The 19,631-nt window shown below is 40.6% G+C and overlaps 1 protein-coding gene across 1 annotated transcript in view; it reads left to right on the top strand.

Moving 5' to 3' along the window:
• Positions 1–19,631, top strand: part of CNTNAP5 (contactin associated protein family member 5) — an 877,159-nt gene that overhangs the window by 409,045 nt on the left and 448,483 nt on the right. Inside the window, exon 5 of the mRNA XM_061199178.1 lies at positions 14,248–14,451. Coding sequence (XP_061055161.1) covers positions 14,248–14,451 — 204 coding nt within the window. The remainder of the gene's footprint in view (positions 1–14,247; positions 14,452–19,631) is intronic.

Below are 19,631 nucleotides of genomic sequence, written 5' to 3'. Positions count from 1 at the left end.
TAAAGGTGAAGTGACTTTAGATAGGCAATTTGCATCCTGAGCCAAATATTTCTTCTGAGCTCTAAAAATACGTATTCATTTACCTGATTGATGTCTCAATTTGCTCATGTCATAAACAGCTCAAATTGAACACATCCCAAAGGGAACTCTTAATCAACTCCGACTACACTCAGCATCTTCTTGTGGTCTTTCTCATCTCAATAAATACACCAGTTGCCCAAACCAGACCTGAGAATCTTTCTTGAAACCTTTCCTTTCCCTTACTTCCCACAGTAAATTCAACAGCAAGTTCTATCAGTATTACATCCAAAAATCATCCCAAATACTTCCATTTCTTTTCATCATCACGGTCACTAGCTTAGTTCAATTACATCATCTATCATCTGAATTTTTAACTTAGCAACCTACTTTCACTCCTCTTTTCTTTTAGTCCATTATCTCTGAGACAGCCTGCAGGATCATCATGAAATACAGAGCTGAGCCACTTCCTGCTGGAAACCTTTTGATGCCTTCTGCCTGCACTTAGGAACAAAGTCCTGTGAAGAAAGAACAGGACTGGAGGACCTGGCCTCTGCCCACTTCACTGGCCTTACTGTCCAGCAATATCCTTTCTTCTCTGGGCTCAGACACTACTGGCCTCTGTCCTGCCCTCTGCGATGCCATGTTCTCACCTATCTCAGGACCTTCTAGCTGGAATGCTCCTCCCTCCCTCTGACTTCTTCAGCTCATCTCTTAATAAGCCTCAGCTTTATTATCATCTTCTCAGACAGATGCCCATGGAGTCCCAATTTAAATAAGGTTACTCTTATTTTTCTATCTTAAGACATACCACTCTTTTCTTTCAAAGCATCTGTTTGAGCTGTTCTAACAGAACACCATAGACTGAGTGGCTTATAAACAAGATAAATCCATTTCTCACAGTTCTGGAGGTTGGAAAATCCAAGATCAAGGCACAGCAACTGATGTGTCTGGTGAGGGCTCACTTCTTGGTTCATAGATGTTCATTTCTCACTAAGTCCTAACCTGGTAGAAGGGGCAAGTGAGCTCTCCGGGGCCCCTTTGATAAGGCCACTAACTCATTCATGAGGGTTCCACCCTCATGACCTAGCACCTCCCAAAGATCCCTCCTCCAAATACCGTCTCATTGGGGATTAGGTTTCAACATGTTATTTACGAATTTTGGGTGAATACAAACATTCAGTGTATAGCAATCACTATCTATCTATCTGCCTATCTATAAAATATCTATCTCTATCTCTATGTAGAAAGAGAGAAGGAGAAAGACATTAGATGGACAGATAAATAGATATCTAATAGCTGTTTACATGTGCATTTCATTGTGACTTACCTGTCTCACCTACCGGTTTATGAGCTCCACAAGGTTAAGGACCATACCTACTTAGATACCCAGTTCTCAGCACAGAACGAGGCCCATTTCAATTAAATCAATTGAAATGTTGAATGAACAACTTCCCCAAAGTGGCACAGTCTGTACTGTTCCTATCTCCTTGGGCTTTCCGCTATATGTCTGGAAGTATTTAGTCATATGACATGGGAAACTTTTATTAGAGGGAAAGCATCATATTCGATTTTCTAATACCCATAATATTTTTTATTCACAAGACCAAAGTGAGCAACCTACAATTCCTCAGCATATGTAGTTAAGATGTCAAGGGACAAAGTTTAGCTGTTGCCCGGTCCAGGAGTTCCTGGGCTAATACTCTTTGATTTTTCACTTGTGTTCTGAAGCCTAACTGTACATAAGAATCACCTGGGGACATATATTTGTAAATACATACTCTGACCGTACTCCATCTAAATCATAATCACTGTAAGGGCCCCAGCATAAGCATTTTTTTTTTCTGTTCCTAGGTAAGTGTTATATGGAGCCAAAATTTAAAACTCTTGTTGCAAAATCCCCTTCGAACTCTGAGAGTTAGTTCATCTTAGGCAACACTGTCATTTTCATGTCTGTGATTGCTAATCTTAAGGATTTTCAGTGTCACATAAACACGTTTAAAGGCAGTATGCTATGGTAATATTAAACAGATGAGTTCTACACTCAAACCACCAGAGATATAAACTTAGCTTTATCACCCACTGATTGTATAATCTCGGACCATCTTGGGCCCTCTGTGGACACAGTTTCTTTTTTGATGAAGGGAATGGTAATAATAGTGATCATTTCATATATGCAAATTACTTAAAATAGTGCTTGGCGTGTGAGAAGCATTTACAGAGTGTTAGCCGTGTTCATCATTACCTTCATCTGATACTTAAGCTGGTTACCAAACTTCTCCCTATTTTACCTTTCCCTCCTATTCAGGACCACACAGCCACCTGTACCTCAAAGGAAGGGGGTAAACATTTTTACATAACAGGTTTCTAAAGGTTCCAACACCTTCATCAGGCCATCTGGAGACTTCAGGCTATGTGGACTTCTGTCCGGGGTCTTCTTTTGAATTTCTTTTAAACAAGGAACACTAATCAATTTTAAAAGCATTATATAAATTCTGATAAGGTATAATGATCTCTCAGGCTTCCCTCATTAAAAATTGCAGCCATCATTTTCTATCTCCAGTTACCTTCTTTCCACACAAAACAGACTGGCTCCTATTTGGTTAATTATTGCCAAGTTGTGTCATCCAAAATTCATCAGGCTCAGAGTTGAAGTCATAGTCTCTTTCCCCACGTAAATCTCTTTGTCATTCCAGCTTCAGCTGCCCTCTTTATTGTTGGTCTCATCATCTGGGGCCATTTATCACACATGGTAGAGACCACAGAGTCGTGTATTTCATCCTTGGCATGCTAAGACCCATATGGCCGTATCACAGGGAACCTCAAGGCTGAGTTTATAGCATGCAAACCCTGGGGAAGAGGAGGTATGGGGTGGCAGCAGTCGGGCCTGGGGGCTTGGAGACCCCTGTGGAAGCCTTGAATCCCACTTTGGAAATCGGAGCATTTTATCATTCATTGCAACTCTTTCATTCTATAGGTGAGGAAATGATGGCCCAGAAAATTTCTTAAAAATAAGTTAATTAAAAAGAATGAGATCTGCCTACTCTTCTTTCTCTTAGTTCATCTAGGAATCACTGAACAATCTCTTCTGTGAAGAGACAAATACACATATATATGTAATAAAAACATGTTAAATAAAAAACACTGCAGTATGCTACCTTAAGTCAACTTTTCTGATCTATCTTAAACAGCTTCACTGATTGATTCAGAGTCTTAAAATCCCTTCCACAGACAATAAACATTACTCAGTAACCCCCCCACCTCTGCTCAGCTTTGGAGACAGAGAAATAAGTAACACAACCTCTGCTCTTTTGGAACTCAAGGATTTTTAGTAACTTCGAAAAGCAGACAAGTAAATGCTTGTAGTGGAGGTTGAAGAAACCAAGTCTTTTGTAAGGCTAGCAAATGAAGGGAAAACCCACAGCTAACAAGTTTCCTGATGAATTAATGTCCTGTTGCCCAGGGTGTGATTTGACCAACTATATCCCTCTGAGTCCCATGACCCATATGCTAACAGTGATCATTTTAAAGGAAAACGTAAAAGGAAAAATGACCTAATACTTAGATCAACCACAATGCAGCAGTGGGTTCCCACACAAATGCCAAGGGCTTGCCTCCTACAGTTTGTTTTATGTTTACTCCCTGTTGAAATCGTCACTGGAGTGATTTACTGTGATTCTCCCACTGGCCTCCTGGCACTAAGTTCTGTAGATTTTGCCCAGATAGAATCATTAACAAAGAGCATTCAATTTCCCCTAAATGTAAAAACATGATAAATCTTTTATTTTAGACAAAATAACAAAGAGTTGGGGGCAGAGGGGCGATGGTAGCTCTCCTCCCATTTTGACACTTATTTAAATGTCTCATTATGGGAACACTTTCAGGGAGCGATTGTGTTGTTACTGAACCCAAGTTGGTATGCTCAATGCACAGTGGGTCCAAATAATACTGAAACGTCAGAGTTTGGAGCAGAGAAAAGTTTATTGCAGGGCCATGCAAGGAGAACAAGCGGCTCATGCCCCTCAAAAACCCCGAACTGCCCAAAGGGTTTCAGCAGAGTGTCTTTAAAGGCAAGGTGAGGGAGGGGTGTGGTTGGTTGGTGCAAACTTCTTGATGCAGAATCCTTTGTTCTTGCAGCCGTCCATGCAGGTCAGGTCACAATGCTCCTGTAACTTTTACCTCTACATAAATGGAAAAGTTTTACACCCTTAAAGGTCAGAGCCTTGAGAATGGGCTATCCTGTATATTTCAGACTGTAGACAACATTCTTCACTTGAAGCGAAAGCAATAGAATACAAAGGTTAAAATAAAAGAAATAGACGTAATATGGAGTCAGATTTGTTCTTCCCTATTATAGTGTGTTGTGGCTGAAGATCACTGAGGATCACGTGAAGCAAGGGAGCAGTTCATAATTGAATTATGCTCTTTTCACAAGGGTTAGCTGCTCAGTAGCATCCTTTGCCTTGATCATTCCTTCTGTGAACTTGTGAACAGGATTTATGAAACATGACCACCCCCCCCCCCCCCTGCTGAAACCTTCTGTTAACCTGTCTGCACCTTGGGGTGACCATACGTCCCAGCCTGCTGCATATTATTTTAGTCCATGCTTGTCATCTCAGTTTTGTTATCTGCTCCCCTTTTCACTCTCCCAAGCCCCCTCTTTGGGTAATAAGTTGTAGGTATAATTACGCTTCCCTTTATTGCATCCTGTACCAGCAGAGTGATTCATTTGCCTTGTCAGTGTTATTGGGTCTGAGTCCCTGAATGGGACAGCCCATGTCGCAATGATTTTGCATCTCACAGTTCAGCACAGTGACCAAAAAGAGTGTAGAATATACCCAATAACTGCCAATGCACTTGAGAATAAACAAATGGAAAGATTTCTACTACTTTGGAAGTTCGCTAAAATAAATACATTCATTTGGCTTAGTCTTGTAGTTAGTGAAGAGCTCGGTGGAACTGCACATTTTAGGTGTGGCCAGAGTGTTACTGGGTCCAAACGCATCCTGCTCACTGCAGGACAGGCCAATAAATCGAGAGATGAGATGTTGGGACAAGGAAGAGTAACTTTATTTGGAAAGACAACAGACCAAGAAAATGGTGGACTCGTGTCCCAAAGAACCATCTTGCCCAGGTTTGGATGCTAGTTTCTTTAAGAGGGGGAGGTGAGGAGGTAAAGCAAAAAGGCAGGAAGTTGTTGCAAAGATTTCCTAGTTCCAGCCAGACTCCAGAGGGGATGGGTTAATTTCTTCCTTCCTGCAGCCATTCACAAATGGGCCTGGTCAGGATGTTTCCTGTGAGCTTAAATACATGTATTTTAGCTTCAGCTCAGACACAGGAGGCAGGGTTCCCGGGCATGGGCCATCATGTATACTTTAAGCTATAGGTAACATCTCTTTAGTGATTCATTTGTAGCAAAAGCAATAGAATACAAAGTTTAAAGTAAAAGAAACAGATCCAATATGGAGTCAGATTTATTCTTCCCTATTACAAGAGGTGTCTACAAGTATAAGATCGCCCAAAAACCTAGACGTTTTAAGAAGGCAAAAGTGACTGTCAGAGCAAAAAGTCTATCTGCTAAAGTTAGGATTAGAATTTAGAGTTTAGATTTTGTTTTTTGTACTACGACTGTTCTTTATGTTGTCTTCTTAAGACCTATTCTGTCTTTCCAAACTGCTCTCATGCACAGACACATCAGAAATTCTGTAAGAAAAGCTATTCTTAGGAGTTGTCATAGTTAGTTTGGAAACTTACATTGTTTTCACAGTTCATCTGAGGTTATCATGGGCCTCTGATAAGGCCTGGAAAAGTCACAGAGTTGGTAAAGGATCTCTGTAAATTTGAGTTGACTGTGGAAACCTCTGTGGTCTGTGGATTGCTAACCAAAGCCCTCAGGTGTTCAGTGCAAGTGTATGGTCTGAATAATAATCACTTTTCTTATATAACGTATCATGAGATAAGCTTTGCACTGTAATTGTATAGAAAATCATGTTTACTGCAAACAGCCCCAGAGTGAAAGGCACTGATTTTCTCAAGATGAATCGATGGTTTCTGTTGTCAACTTAGAGCTCCAGCTTTCGTTCCTGTGAGAAAACAGACTTCGTGTCACGAACACACACGAGAGCCTTTTTCAGCTCACTTGGGGATTCAAGCTCGGAGTCTTTTATTCAGTGGAGCCCTTTTTTTTAGCTAGTTTGTTGACAAGCTACCAACATCCATCAAATATGCCAGAATATGCCTCCAGGACTCTGTCTTTCTCAGACGAGAAGCTATGACAGCTGGGTCAGCAATTATGGGCCCAGTGGGAAGTCAGCCAAGTACTGACATTTCTCAGTACTGCTGGGATGGAGGGAGTGTGTGCTGGATTTATTTTGATCTAAAGGGAGAGGTTTGTGAGCTGGAGGACCTGCCCTTATCCTGAAGACTCCTTGGGTTTACAATCTTCCTAACCTCAATATTCTAGTGCAATCTGCCAGTGTATGACCATCTTGTCAAACCACAGATTGAGTTCATTATAATGAGATTCTAAAAATCGATTTTGAGAAAGAGGGAGAAATGGTCCACTCCAGGAAGCGAATATGTAACAGCTGTGTTCTGGCTGGCATTATATGTTTGGGGAAAAAAAAAAAAAAAAAATGGAACTCTGATGAGTGGTCACCATGTATTAAGGGCAGGAAAAAGGAAAAAAAGAACACCCAAAAGACCACATTAGGGCTTTGTCACCTTGGCAGGAGACAACAAATTCAGGTAATTCCACTGAGAGGGAGAGGTTTGGGTAGCCAGGATTGGAATGTGCACTGACCAAGTAAATAATACAGAAGAACTTTCTAAAATCCAGTGTTATTTTCTCAAAACCCAAACTTGCCATGCACTTTCCCTACTTTAAACACTTTGACAGTTATTTCTCCATTCATCTCAGTGTCCCGTTAAAACTCCTTATTTTATTGTTAATAGGATCCTCCATTACAGACCCCTGACTCTCTCCCCAGCCTCCTGACTCCCCACTGACCTGGCTTACTTTTACCAGAGAGGTTCTCAAACCTCATTGAGTATCAGAATCACCTAGAGCGCTTGACCACATGCAGACGGCTGGGTTCCAAGCCCAGAGTTTCTGATTTCTAGGTCTGTGGTGACGTCCTAAATCCTGTACTTGTAACCAGCTCCCTGGGGATAACAGGGGTGCAGAGAGCACACTTCTAGGATCACTGGTCCAGCAAGTCAGACTCCTTGTGGATCTGAAATCTCATCTTCAGGAACGGGAGGCTACTTCCCTCTGCTGGCAACGCCCTTTCTGCACACCTTACCTGCCTAACCTCCGCGCATCCCTCAGGACTTAGGCGATGCATTATGTCCTCCTGGAGAGGTTAGGCATCCTCCTTTGGGCTCCTCCTGCAACCAGTACTTATCTCTCCCCAGGGCTGTGTAATCGTGTGGTGCTGTCTCCAGCTTAGCCCTTGAGACCAGGGACCTCTACTGAGTTCACTGCTGTGCACCTGTGCTGACCACCGACCATGCCATGTGGAGGGGGCTCCATAAAGGCTCAGATACGAGAATGTCTGGGTGGAAATCGACCAGGATAGGGGGTTTGAGCTTAGTGGAGGTCATGAGGGCAGGGAGGGCATTGCATGTCTACCCTAAAGAAGTTGAGAGCTACTGCTCTGATTGAACTTGGTCTGTGAGTATAAGAGCAAGTGCAAAGAGCAGGGGCCACAAGGAAATTAATATCAACTTGTAAGGAAAAGAAAGCTTCCATTCAACATTATCTTTCCTTAAATGGGAATTTTCTTCCTCATACACACTCCCCAGGCATGCCCTGGACAGAGGCATGCAGAGTCTCCCCGTCCACGAGGTGCTCATCTCGTGTAATCTTCACACCAACCCCCCATTTTCTCATGAGGAAACATTTAGGGCTTCGGTGTCAAAAAACTCATTATCATGTGTATGCCTTTGGGCAAGGTACATAATCTTCCCGAGCTCGGCTTCTCCTTTTTACAAATGGGGAACAATATGGACCTCCAAGGCTGTTAAGAAGAACTTTAAATTAGGCAAAAATATGTTAATTAGTTTCTTTTTCCCCTAGAGAATGCTTAATCCAAAGGAAGAAATCTGTACGAGTGGTTTAGAAAAGCTGTGATAGAGAATGCAGAGGATATATTTAGTTTTGTCAGTTATTTTCTTGGTGCCCTTAAAACTATATTCTGAGATGATCACACATTTCTTCATTTGCCAATAGGATCCTTCTTTAACCTTTATGCACCTTGCAACACTTTCTTCATTTTTTTCCTGTTTCTTTTTCATATTGTTAAAGAGAATCTTGTTTCAAGATGCATGTAAAACATTACTGAAGATGTGGATCTCCATAACCAGACCCCATGCTGCAAATTAAGTACCCAAGGAGAGGATCAGGACAAAGGGGTTATGATAATATCTAATGAGGAAAACCCAGCATATGATAGAATTGTTTTTCTTAAGAGCGATACTATAAAAATGTGGTACCTTATTGCCATCATTTAAAATCTGCTGTAGCCAAGTTTGGAATCTGAGTACTTCAAATAGCTCCTGTGTCTGGGGGAATTACGAAGTATTCAGTGGGGGAAAACTTTAATCCTTGTTAACCACATTTTTTACACTGTTTCTCCATCTGTGAAATGGCTGATGAATTTTGCATGTGACTTAATTAATATTGCAAAGGTCCAGGGTATTTGTCTGAGTTCTCTTAGATTGGCAAAGTGTTTCTCTCACTGGCCTTCAGTGGTGTTAGGAGGAAAGCTGCCACCCTTCTGAGCTCTCTAAAGAGAGCCTCTCATCTCTGCTCTCATGAGCATCTGTGAATAACTCAGGAATCGTGTCCCCAGTGGCTGAGTGCATGCCTCCAGAGAAATGAACTCTTTGAGTGTGGATAGGCAACCTGGCTCGTGTAGGGTGTGGGGTGGGGGGGTCATGGGAGAGGAAGTCAGGGGACCATTGGCAGCATTGCCCTCAGACATAGGTACTGCACTAGGTCACTAAGTCATTTCACAGGAAGTGCTCAGCTCTGAATTAATGAGGAGATTAATACACATTGAAACCCTCTTCTCAAGGGATGCACTGTCCTGCTGGAGAGCTGGAAACGACCAAGTATCAAAATCTGGTTGGGAGGTGAATTATTGAGGGAGTGGTAGGGTGCTTAGTGGGAGACTAACTCATGGGAGGAAGCTGTTAGGGAAAGGGCCCAGCACTAGACTGGTGAGCTGGGTGTTAGAGGATCAACCAGAGAGGAGTGGCACTTGGGAAGGTGCTCAGCACACTCAAAACACGGCTAAGTCCCATGCGATGGGTTGGATTCCCGGCTCAGCCATTTGCAAACTGTGTACTCCTTTTGCCATAGTGTCCTTATTTGTAAAATAGCAATAATAAAAACAGCACATTCCTCATAGTAAGAACGTAACTGCATGTGCTCAACGCACAGCGAGGCCAAACAAACTGAAACATCAGAGTTTGGAGCAGAGAAAGGTTTATTGCAGGGCCAAGCAAGGAGAACGGGTGGCTCGTGCCCCCAACTCCCAAACTCCCCTCAGGGTTTCAGCAAAGCATTTTTAAAGCCCAGGCGTGGGAGGGGCGTGGTTGGTTGTTGAAAACTTCTTGGTGTTTGAATCCTTTGTTCTTGCATCTGTCCGCATAGGTCAGGTCATGATGTTCCTGTAAACCTCCAACAAGACAAATGCTATTCTCTATTCTGCAACTTTTTATCTTTATATGAATGAGAAAGTGTTACACCGTTGAAGGTCAGAGTCTTGAAAATGGGCTATCCTGTTTATTTCAGCCTATAGGCAACATTTTTAAAACAAAAGCAATAGAATGCAAAGGTAAAAGAAACAGATCTAATAGGGAGTCAGATTTGTTCTTCCCTATTATGATAAGTGATTGATAGGATTAAATAAGTTCATGCACAAAAAACATTTAGAGAATTACAGGGCTCATGGTGTGTCCTCTGTACATGTTGTCCTAACCGCCCCCCCCCATACACACTTATGTATATGAGTATGACAGACACATAGATACACACTGAAAATACAGCATGCTTGGGGTGGGATGAGGGTTGGGGAGAGAAGTAGAGGATGAGGTGTGAAAGGAGGACAGAGACAGATTGAATTGAATTCTTAGTGCATTGAGTTTCCTGAAGGGCTTTAGCAAAGGTGATGTGAACATGACAGAATGGGTCAGAGGGAGGCTGCAAAAGTTGAATCCGGGAGGGCAGTTGTGGGGCTATTTTAAGAATATGGAAAGTGATGAAGGCTTGGAGGAATGCCTGCTCAATGCGATGTGAGGGATACTGAACCCCAGGCTCAAACAGATTTCCTTTATACCATGTTCTTGATACCATCTTTACATCATGCTTCAAATCTTTACCACTGCAGTAATGTCTTTGGATTAATGATGGAATGAGGGAATGGAATGTTATTGAGTGACTATTCATTTCCAGGTATGATTTATGTAATTCTCATAATGGCTTTTAGGGTAGGTTTCTCTTAGCTCTATTATACAGATAGGACACTGAAACTCGGAGAAGTCAAGAAAGTTGCCTCAAGTCCCCCAGCTAGTAAATAGCAAAACCAGAGTTGAAACCCGGGTCTGTGAGACTTCAACAATATATTTTTTTTCCCATCCTATTGATTGGCTCAGTTTCCTTAAGATCTCATGGCAACATGGAGCTGTGTTTTCTTAGAGGTAACCTATGTCATCACTGCTTATAGCATCGATTAAGTCCCTACATTAGCTAGACATCAGAGGGATTGAAATGAAGATCATGAATGCTGGGATGGATTGGAGAGAGAGGAGATAGTGTCTTGGAGTGGAGCGTCTGGGTGCTGCAGACCGAGACAACCAGATCAGGGCGTCTCTTGTCAGCAGTAACTCAAGATTCCATGCTTATTTATGTCAGAACTCACCTCACTTCCATAGTCATATTCAGTGTTTGAGCTTTAAACTGTACCCATAGCACTGGGTGCTCCCTTCTATTTTAGCTCACAACATATTAGTGTCACGGCCCACCAATTGCATATGCCATGCTCCCTCACTCAGCACTAAAGCTCCTAAGGACCCAGTTAGTAACCCAGAGTCTGGTGCAGAGCCAGAGGGGAGGCGTCAGAAGAGACCATGAAGATACAGGTGCAGACCCTGCACCCAAAGAATTTCAAGTAGAGTTTGAGAAGCTGAAATATGGCAGAACAGGAATCTTGGAGCCAGCTTGCATTCCCTGGGCAGTAAACCGTTGAATCAAAAAGTGAAATAGCATTATTTTGGGTGAGAAAGTGGGGTGCCAGCACTGGGGAGGAATGCAAAGTCCTCCATGTATCCTAAACACTACTAATACTCCTACTATCTGTTATTGGTTTAACACAAATAACGTGACAGACATGATGGCATCCCTTTGTACAAATTGTCACTTTATATGGATAAGCACATTTAATGCTCACAGCAGTCTTCTCTGAAGGGTGTAATTACCCCACTTTATAGATGAGGAAATCAAGGCTTAGGGATGTAGAGATGCCAAAGCCACACAGTTAACAAGTTATGACCATCACAGCTTAACATCCATGATCTTATCTGCATTATGATCCTCATTATTCTATGATTGATGCCAGCTTGCTGTCTGTAGCCTCCATTTGGTTTTTGTAGAGTCTGGTTCAGAGGACAGAGGCAGGAACATTGATGGGGTGATATGGGGAGAGTCTGAGAGAGCTGGGGATTTGTGAAAATCCCTCTGTACCTGGACTATTTCATTTTAGGGTCTCGGGAGTCATCAGCAAGCTTTTGGTTAGAACCACTTTATTCCACAGGAATAAATTGTGAAATGGTATTCTTAAATTAATTACAGGAAAAGTATGATTTCGTTTTTATTTTCATTTCAAAATTTCAGCTTTCCAAAGGATGTTTCTATATGCTTAGTCAAAAAAAACCCCTTAATTTATCACTGTGTATGTTCAAAGTGAGGATTTTAATTGCTTGGTGAATAATAAAAAATTGAGTTATCCCAAGTACTTGATTTCAAATAAGAATAATTTCACCCCCCCACACACCCATTCGCCACCATCCCACCCACATAAGATGGTATATAATGAATCTGTTTTAAGCTATAATTAAATAGCCTTAACGTTTTTCTATTATAAAAGTAATAAAAGTTTTTTGTAAAACTTTTTATGATGAAAAACTAGGAAAAGTAATGTAAAAATAACCTATAATAACACCTCCTAGATAGAGTCACTATTAATTTATTTTAAAGGCTATTTTTTAGAGCAGTTTAGATTCACAGCAAAATAAAAAGGAAGGTACAGAGATTTCCCATATACCCCCAGCTCCCAAAAATGCAAGTTCCCCTCCCCCATTATCAGCGACCCCCATCAGAGTGGTACATTTATTACAATTGATGAACCTACATTGACAAATTGTAATCACCCAAAGTCTGTAGTTTACACTATTGTAGTTGTACATTCTGTGAGTTTAGACAAATGTATAATAACATGTATCCATCATTATAGTATTATGGAGTATTTTCAGTGCCCTAGAAATCCTCTGTGCTGTGCCAATTTATTTTTCCCTCCCATTAACCCCTGGCCTCCACTGATCTTTTTACTGTCCCATAGTTTTGCTTTTTCTAGAATGTCATATAGTTGGACTCATACAGTAGACTTTTCAGATTGGCTTTTTTCACTAAGTAATATGGACTTAAGTTTTTGGTTTTTTTTTTCTTTTTTTCATGGCTTGATAGTTCATTTCTGTTTAGTGTTGTATAATATTCCAGTATCTCAGTGTACCATTGTTTAGTTATCCATTCACCTGCTGAAGGACATCTTGGTTGCTTCTAGTATTTGGCAATTATGAATGAAGCTGCTATAAACATCTGTGTGCAGGTTTTTGTGTGGACATGAGTTTTCAGCTCCTTTGAGCTGAAAAACATGAGTTTTCAGCTCCTTTGAGTAAATACCAAGGAGCTAGGTTGCTGGATAGTATGGTAAGAGTACACTTAGTTTTGTAAGAAACCACCAAACTGTCTTCCATTGGCTGTACCATCTTGCATTCCCACCAGCAATGAAGCAGAGTTCCTGTGGCTCCACATCCTCACCAGCACTTGGTGATGTCAGTGTTCCAGAGTTAGACCATTCTAATAGGTGTGCAGTTAACAGCATCTCATTATTTTAATTTGCATTTCCCTGGTGACATGGGACGTGGAGCATCTTTTCAGATACTTATTTGTCATCTGTAGATATTCTTTAGTGAGGCGAGACTCCTCATATTTGAAAGTTGCTAAGAGACTAGATCTTAAAAGTTCTCATCACAAGAAAAAAAATTCTATAACTATGTATGGTGACAAACGTTAACTACACTTTTTTGCGGTGATCATCTTAAAATATGTACAAATATCTAATAATTATGCTGTACACTTGAAACTAATATAACATTGTAGGTCAATTATGCATCATTCAAAAAGAAAAAGAAAATCCTTATTAGCTTTTTGGCCTACAATTTTCAGATATGTTTATACACATCTACTACATAAGCTTATCTAAATTATGATTACTGGGCCTTCTCTTTTTGCTTTCACAATAATGAATGAACATTTTTGTATATGAAAACTAAAATGATAGATACCATCAGCACAAGATAAGGCAGGCATGAGAAGGATGCAAGATATTTGCCCTCTCTGTTCAAATAGTAAGTCTTCTTTTACTGCATATTCTTTTCCATTGAACCAAAAGGAAACCTCAGAATCCTTCTCAGTGCAGATCTACGAAGACAGTACTGTTCGGAGCTGAAATAATAAGCTATATATTTCATCTCCAACCTTGAGCCTGAGACGATGGGATAAAGTGACTCCAACTATCAGAAGCAAATTATTAAGGAGGATAAATCATGAGAGATTATTACAACCAGGCATTTGACACAATAGAGCCTGGCAAAGGTACTTGTGGTATTCGCACCCTGTGCCTTCAAGCAAAAGCTGACAGCACTAATGAGAGCTTTTACTTCTAAGCTAATGATCAGTTCACTCTGACTGTGTGATGGCTGCTTGTAAATGAATATTTCCCCTGAATCTAATTAGATTGGGTCTAGACTCTATGTTTCCCAGTGAGTCGGTACCTTATAGATGTCAGGAACATTTCTATTAATTGGACAACTAAGATGGGAAAGAAGGAAAAGCAATTCTGAGGATGTGCTCTGATTTTTCTCCCCCTCTCTCTTTGTGCCTAGAATCAGACATCGCCGACTTTGATGGCCGAAGCTCCCTTCTGTACAGGTTCAATCAGAAACTGATGAGTACTCTCAAAGATGTGATCTCTCTGAAGTTCAAGAGCATGCAAGGAGATGGGGTCCTGTTCCACGGAGAAGGACAACGCGGAGACCACATCACCCTGGAGCTCCAGAAGGGGAGGCTCGCCCTGCACCTCAACTTGGGTAGGTCCCTGCCCATGTCAGGCTACAGGGAAATCCTTTTGTAACAGGTCACCATTCCTTATCCTCCTAGTGTATCAGTTAGAAGTTCCTGGATCACAGTCTAAGTGACATATTTTCCTTATGCAGGTTGGAGAAGAAAAATACCATGTTTAAGCCATAAACAGCATTCTTTAAACAAGGTATTTTTGGTAGGTACGGAGAGCTACAAACTAATTGTTCGTTCTTTCTTTTTCTTTCTTCCTTTTTCTTTTTCTTTCTTTCTTTCTTTCCTTTCTTTCTTTCTTTCTTTCATTCATCTTTCTTTCTTTCTCTACATATTTCTCTTTTTTTAGTAATGAACTTTAGCTTGAGCAAGTTTAAACACACACGTGTGCACACACACACACACATGAACATGTATTATAATGAGGCTTTTGCTCACAGTCTATTGTAATTGTTACATTTATGAAAGTTAAGTTCCGGGGGAAAATGGAGGAAAAACATTTTAATATATTTCCTGGTTTGTTTGTTTGTTTTTTGTTTTTGTTTGTTTTTGTTTTTTGTGGGGGAATAAGGGGGTCATATGTATGGCATCTAAGTTTCTGGGCATTCCCATGTCTTATTAAGGGAAATACTGTTTTCTTTAAGTGTCCGGGCTGTGCCAGGGTGAGCCCTAGATTTGCCAAATGCCAGCTAATTTAGTAGAGAATACCCTCCCGCCTTCTCTGTGTTTAGGACTCAGGCTTCCGCTGTGGGCTGGCATCCATCATCCCTGCCTCACTACTGGCAGGTCTGCATTTCTTTGTAATCAACTTCCTATCCCAGGGGAAGAAAGAGAGAGGGTCAGCCTCCTTTATGTGAAAGGTGCTTTGGAAGGAAGTATGAGCCAAGTGCAGAAGGCAGGGAGCAGAGTTCCCAAAGATGAAAAGGCAAACCAAAAAAGCTCTACTGGAGAAAAAGAAACCAGGACAAAGATTTAGGCTGATGAAAAAGGAAGTGACCATTTTTTATAACAGTGAGTCCCTTCCTCCCATTGAAAATGTATTAGTTTTAGTGGAAGGGGTGGAGAGTATATTTGTGGAAGAGAATTATCACCCATCACCAAGTATTCCCTATCAAGTATTAAAGATGGAAAGTCACAGCAGAATTCAGTTTGTAAGCTCAAGTTGGATGAAAGACTGGAAAAATCACTGATAAGTTTTATCTTTTAGTAATTATTATTTAGTAATCAATTATTTTGTAATTAGCATAAAAATGAAGATTATTGTGAACTCATCCCCAAAGCCAGACAATGTAGATCCTTATTTTGAGGCATTTCTGAGCATCTCCTTAGCCTCCATGGTGAGTATTGGCACAGGTAGTAGGGAGAACCTCTGGATCCCAAGTTTTAACTCATAAAATTGATAACTAATGCACTAAATTAAATATTTAGCAAAAGCATCTTTCAAAGGAGAGTCTCACTCAGAGGAGAACAATAAGAGGATTTGCTAGTAACATAATCGGTTTTGCTCACTTACCTAAAGAAGAAATGTATCAGTGAATTCTATGAAGGGTGGGCATATAAATATTCGGCAGAAATATATCAGTCTGTTAACCGGCCTTCAATTTTTGTGAAAGGAGAATGGATGCAGTAACCCCCCGAACACACACACACCCAGTTACAAGTGGTTCACAGAGCTTTGTGGGTTGTGGATAAAGTTATTATGACTTGTCAATAGTAAAGCAGGTAACACTGAATCTGTCAGTGACTGCCATTTGGATTCCCAATTCCAATGTGCCATTACCATTCCAAAGCTCTGCTCCAACATCCATAACCCAATGAGGTACACCAGCTTCACACACAGTAAAGCAGGATGGAAAGGAAGAGGTGTGCTCATGTGACAGATTTTATTTTAATTGCAGACAGGTGCTGGCTATTTATTATGGGGAAAGTGCATAATCCCCAAGCCTCAGTTTACTTATTTCTAACCTGGGGTTATTAATAACTATCTTCCAGGGCATGAACATGAAAGCTAAAAATATTCAAAATGAATTTTCTTTGTCAGTATATAAACACGGTGAAGCTCTTAATATTACTTGTCATTCAACCAACAATATCTGAATGTCCCACACCCTGTGCTATGCGGGTCTTCCTGGAAAGACATGGGTATTTTAAGGTAAAGAAGACCCGCTCCATGCTGCGATATAAAGAAGGCAGAATAATTCTCTCTTTCCAGATTCCATCTGCCCCATATTTCTAACTGTGATGGCGATAATGGAAAATCTCCTTTAGTCTGTTTTCTGCAGAGTTTGGAATTTCTTCATCTTTTCATCTGCTTATGGATTTTACTCATTTCCATCCGTTTACCATGACTGTTTCCTGTACTTATCTCTTTTAAGCAGTCACCTAGGATACTTGTTAAATAGCACAGATTTCTATGTTCCTTCTCTAGAGAGATGCTGACATATATTAGTACTTTAGCTCTGCGTAACTCTGTTACAGCCAGCAGATTTCTGGAAGCACTAAGTTAAGGGGAAAGGGGGAATGATAATCATTTTGATTTGCCCATAAGAGAAAATCTGTAACATACGTTCCACAAGGGCAAGATAACACTTTGTTCATAACCATAGCTCCGGAAACTAGGAGAGCACCAGCCTGAAGTAGGTACTTGAGGCAAATTGAGTACATTGGAAAAAGTGGTTTTCATCTCACATATCAGAGCCTGACACAAATATACATTATTCTCATTTGGCTTGCTGACAAGCCTGAGCTACTCTCCCCCCTGTGATATTTGCAGAATACTACAATGTGCCAGTATCCTATCCAATCCTCAGAGCAGCCCTATTAGGTACATAAACATTAGTTCCAATTTACCCATGTGGAATATATTAGGCTGAAGGAGGATATATCACCTGTTCAAATTACGCAGCTAGAAGTTAGCATAGCCACAATTAAAATCCAGTTATATTTACCAGTTTTTAAACTTATTTTCAGATTATAAAATATATGTCAGTTTTAGAAAACTTGAAGGAAAAAAAAACACTCTATAAAGAAGGGAAAAATCACTCAAAATCCTACAACTCAGTCATCCTTCTATTAACATTTTTGTATATTTTCCAAGTGTTTTCCTTAGCTATTTATGTAAAATTTTTACATATGATATAAAATTCATGTTCTTCCCATGTTGCCACACAGCCTTCAAAGAGGAAAGAGTTCATACCATCCATGATCAAGCTCTTTTTTTAAAGAAATGAATCAAGAAATAAAAAGGAAGAAAGAGAGAGAGCAAGAGGAGGAAGGGGGGGAGGAAGAATCCTAAAATCCAAGTTAATGGGCTGCAAAATGGTGCTGGGGCAATGGCCAATGAAGGAGGAAGGGGAGGAAGTTTCTCTCTACCCAGCTGACGTGGACACTGCAGCAGTGTTTCCTTTAGTGACAGTTCTCCAGTTCCTTATCTAATCTGTGACTTTACAATTCAGAAATTCAGGCTGAGTAGAGAGGTTCCGTACCATGGACAGCTGCATGAGCTGTACCATGGCCTTTGGAGGTATACACAGTGTGCTGTGGTTCTTCACAAGTGATGCCTTTTGCTGATATTCTGATTCATATTACCTAGTTACTCCTATGGAGGCTGACTTGGAAAGAGCATTTCAATGCTGCCGTTGAACTAGGTGTTTGACTACTTTCTTCGGGTAGAGCAGTGAGATTTCTAGAGCTACTAATGGGAGAGAGATTTCTTCTCTCAGTCCGTAAGGGGGTTCATAAAGATTCCTCTTTCCATGCTACACATCTCATTCAGATCACCTGTGGCAGTTTGCCCTCTGCAGAATTACAACAGCTCAAACCCATACATGCAGGTGGGAGAATCAAAGAGCGGAGGCATTACGTGACTGGGGAATGGTGGTGAGAACTAAATAAAACATCAGTAGCACATGCAGGTCATTCATCCTTACAAGAATCCAGCGCCTTTAAACTGAGGCATAATGTTTGTGTAATATGGCAGTCATAGGAAAGCGAGAATCTTGGCATAGCATAACCACGTGTGGAGCACACTGTCCTTGGGGGGCCAAGTGTGGGTTCAGAGGCAAAGCATTTGACTGCATAACCAACTCATTGAGATAGCTTGGGATATCAGTGAACAGTCTGTACATTCTCCAGAGAGTCCAATGAACTTTACTTTTTGAAATTCAAGCATTTTGATAAGCCAACTCATATGTATTTATAAAACGTTTATTGTGTTTCTGGACTTGGACTAAATACGACGAAAGATGTTTTTTAACGTTGCCAGTTTTTGAGAGCCCTCACTTAGGCACTGTGCTAGACATTTTACATATATATTTCATTTGTATCACATGGCAATCCTACAAACTATATCCAAACCCATTTTACAGATGGAGAAACTGATGGTCAGTGATGTCCAGTAGGTTGCCCCGGACCACATAGATCACATAGATGCATAGCCGTAAACCCAAGATTAGAACACTCTCCAATCGAACCCCAAGTTCCTGACATTAATCATTAAAATGTTATAAACCTTCATGAAACAATTACAAATTAAATATCAGGAAGTTGGTATCCATGTGTTATATTTTGAGAATGGAGAGACCAGAGTGGGATAAAGGAGTCCAGAAAGCCTTCCTGGATCCACCTTGAGTTAGCTGGAGATTTCATTACAAAGAGGAAAGGAACACAGGCATTTCAGACAAAGTGTCAGTGGGATAAGTTGTGCCACATTTTATATAAATTGTGTCATTCTTATAATAAGAATTCACTGAACAAGTACATTAAGCCAGGCACTGAGCTATGCACTGGAGGTTAAAAGTTGAATTTACCAGTTCTGATTTTCAAGGAGGTCCCGGCCTAGTAAAATAATTATTGTAATTTACTTTCTAATTTTGTAATATCAACTAAAAATATATAATTAGGTATCATCAAAACCACATACCATAATTGTATTAAGATAGCATTTTTTAAGATAACAAAGTCACAGAAGATGGATACAACTTAGGAGTCAGACTTGAACCATGACCCCTAAATCTAGAGAATGTTTTATTGAATAAAATTTAGAAAATTTTTAACGACTTTAACAATACAAGAAAGATGTATTTCATTGCTTTTGTGATACATAAGGATTTGCTCTGATCTGAGGGTCAAGTCCACTGCAATCGCATGGCGTCCTGTTAGTTTTTATTTTCTTCGGAAAGCTTCACTTGAGTGCTTA

The sequence above is a fragment of the Eubalaena glacialis genome, chromosome 1, assembly GCF_028564815.1.
Source record: "Eubalaena glacialis isolate mEubGla1 chromosome 1, mEubGla1.1.hap2.+ XY, whole genome shotgun sequence".
NCBI lineage: Eukaryota > Metazoa > Chordata > Mammalia > Artiodactyla > Balaenidae > Eubalaena > Eubalaena glacialis.
Note: the sequence above shows the minus strand (reverse complement) of the source record. Positions and strands in the feature narration are given on the sequence as shown.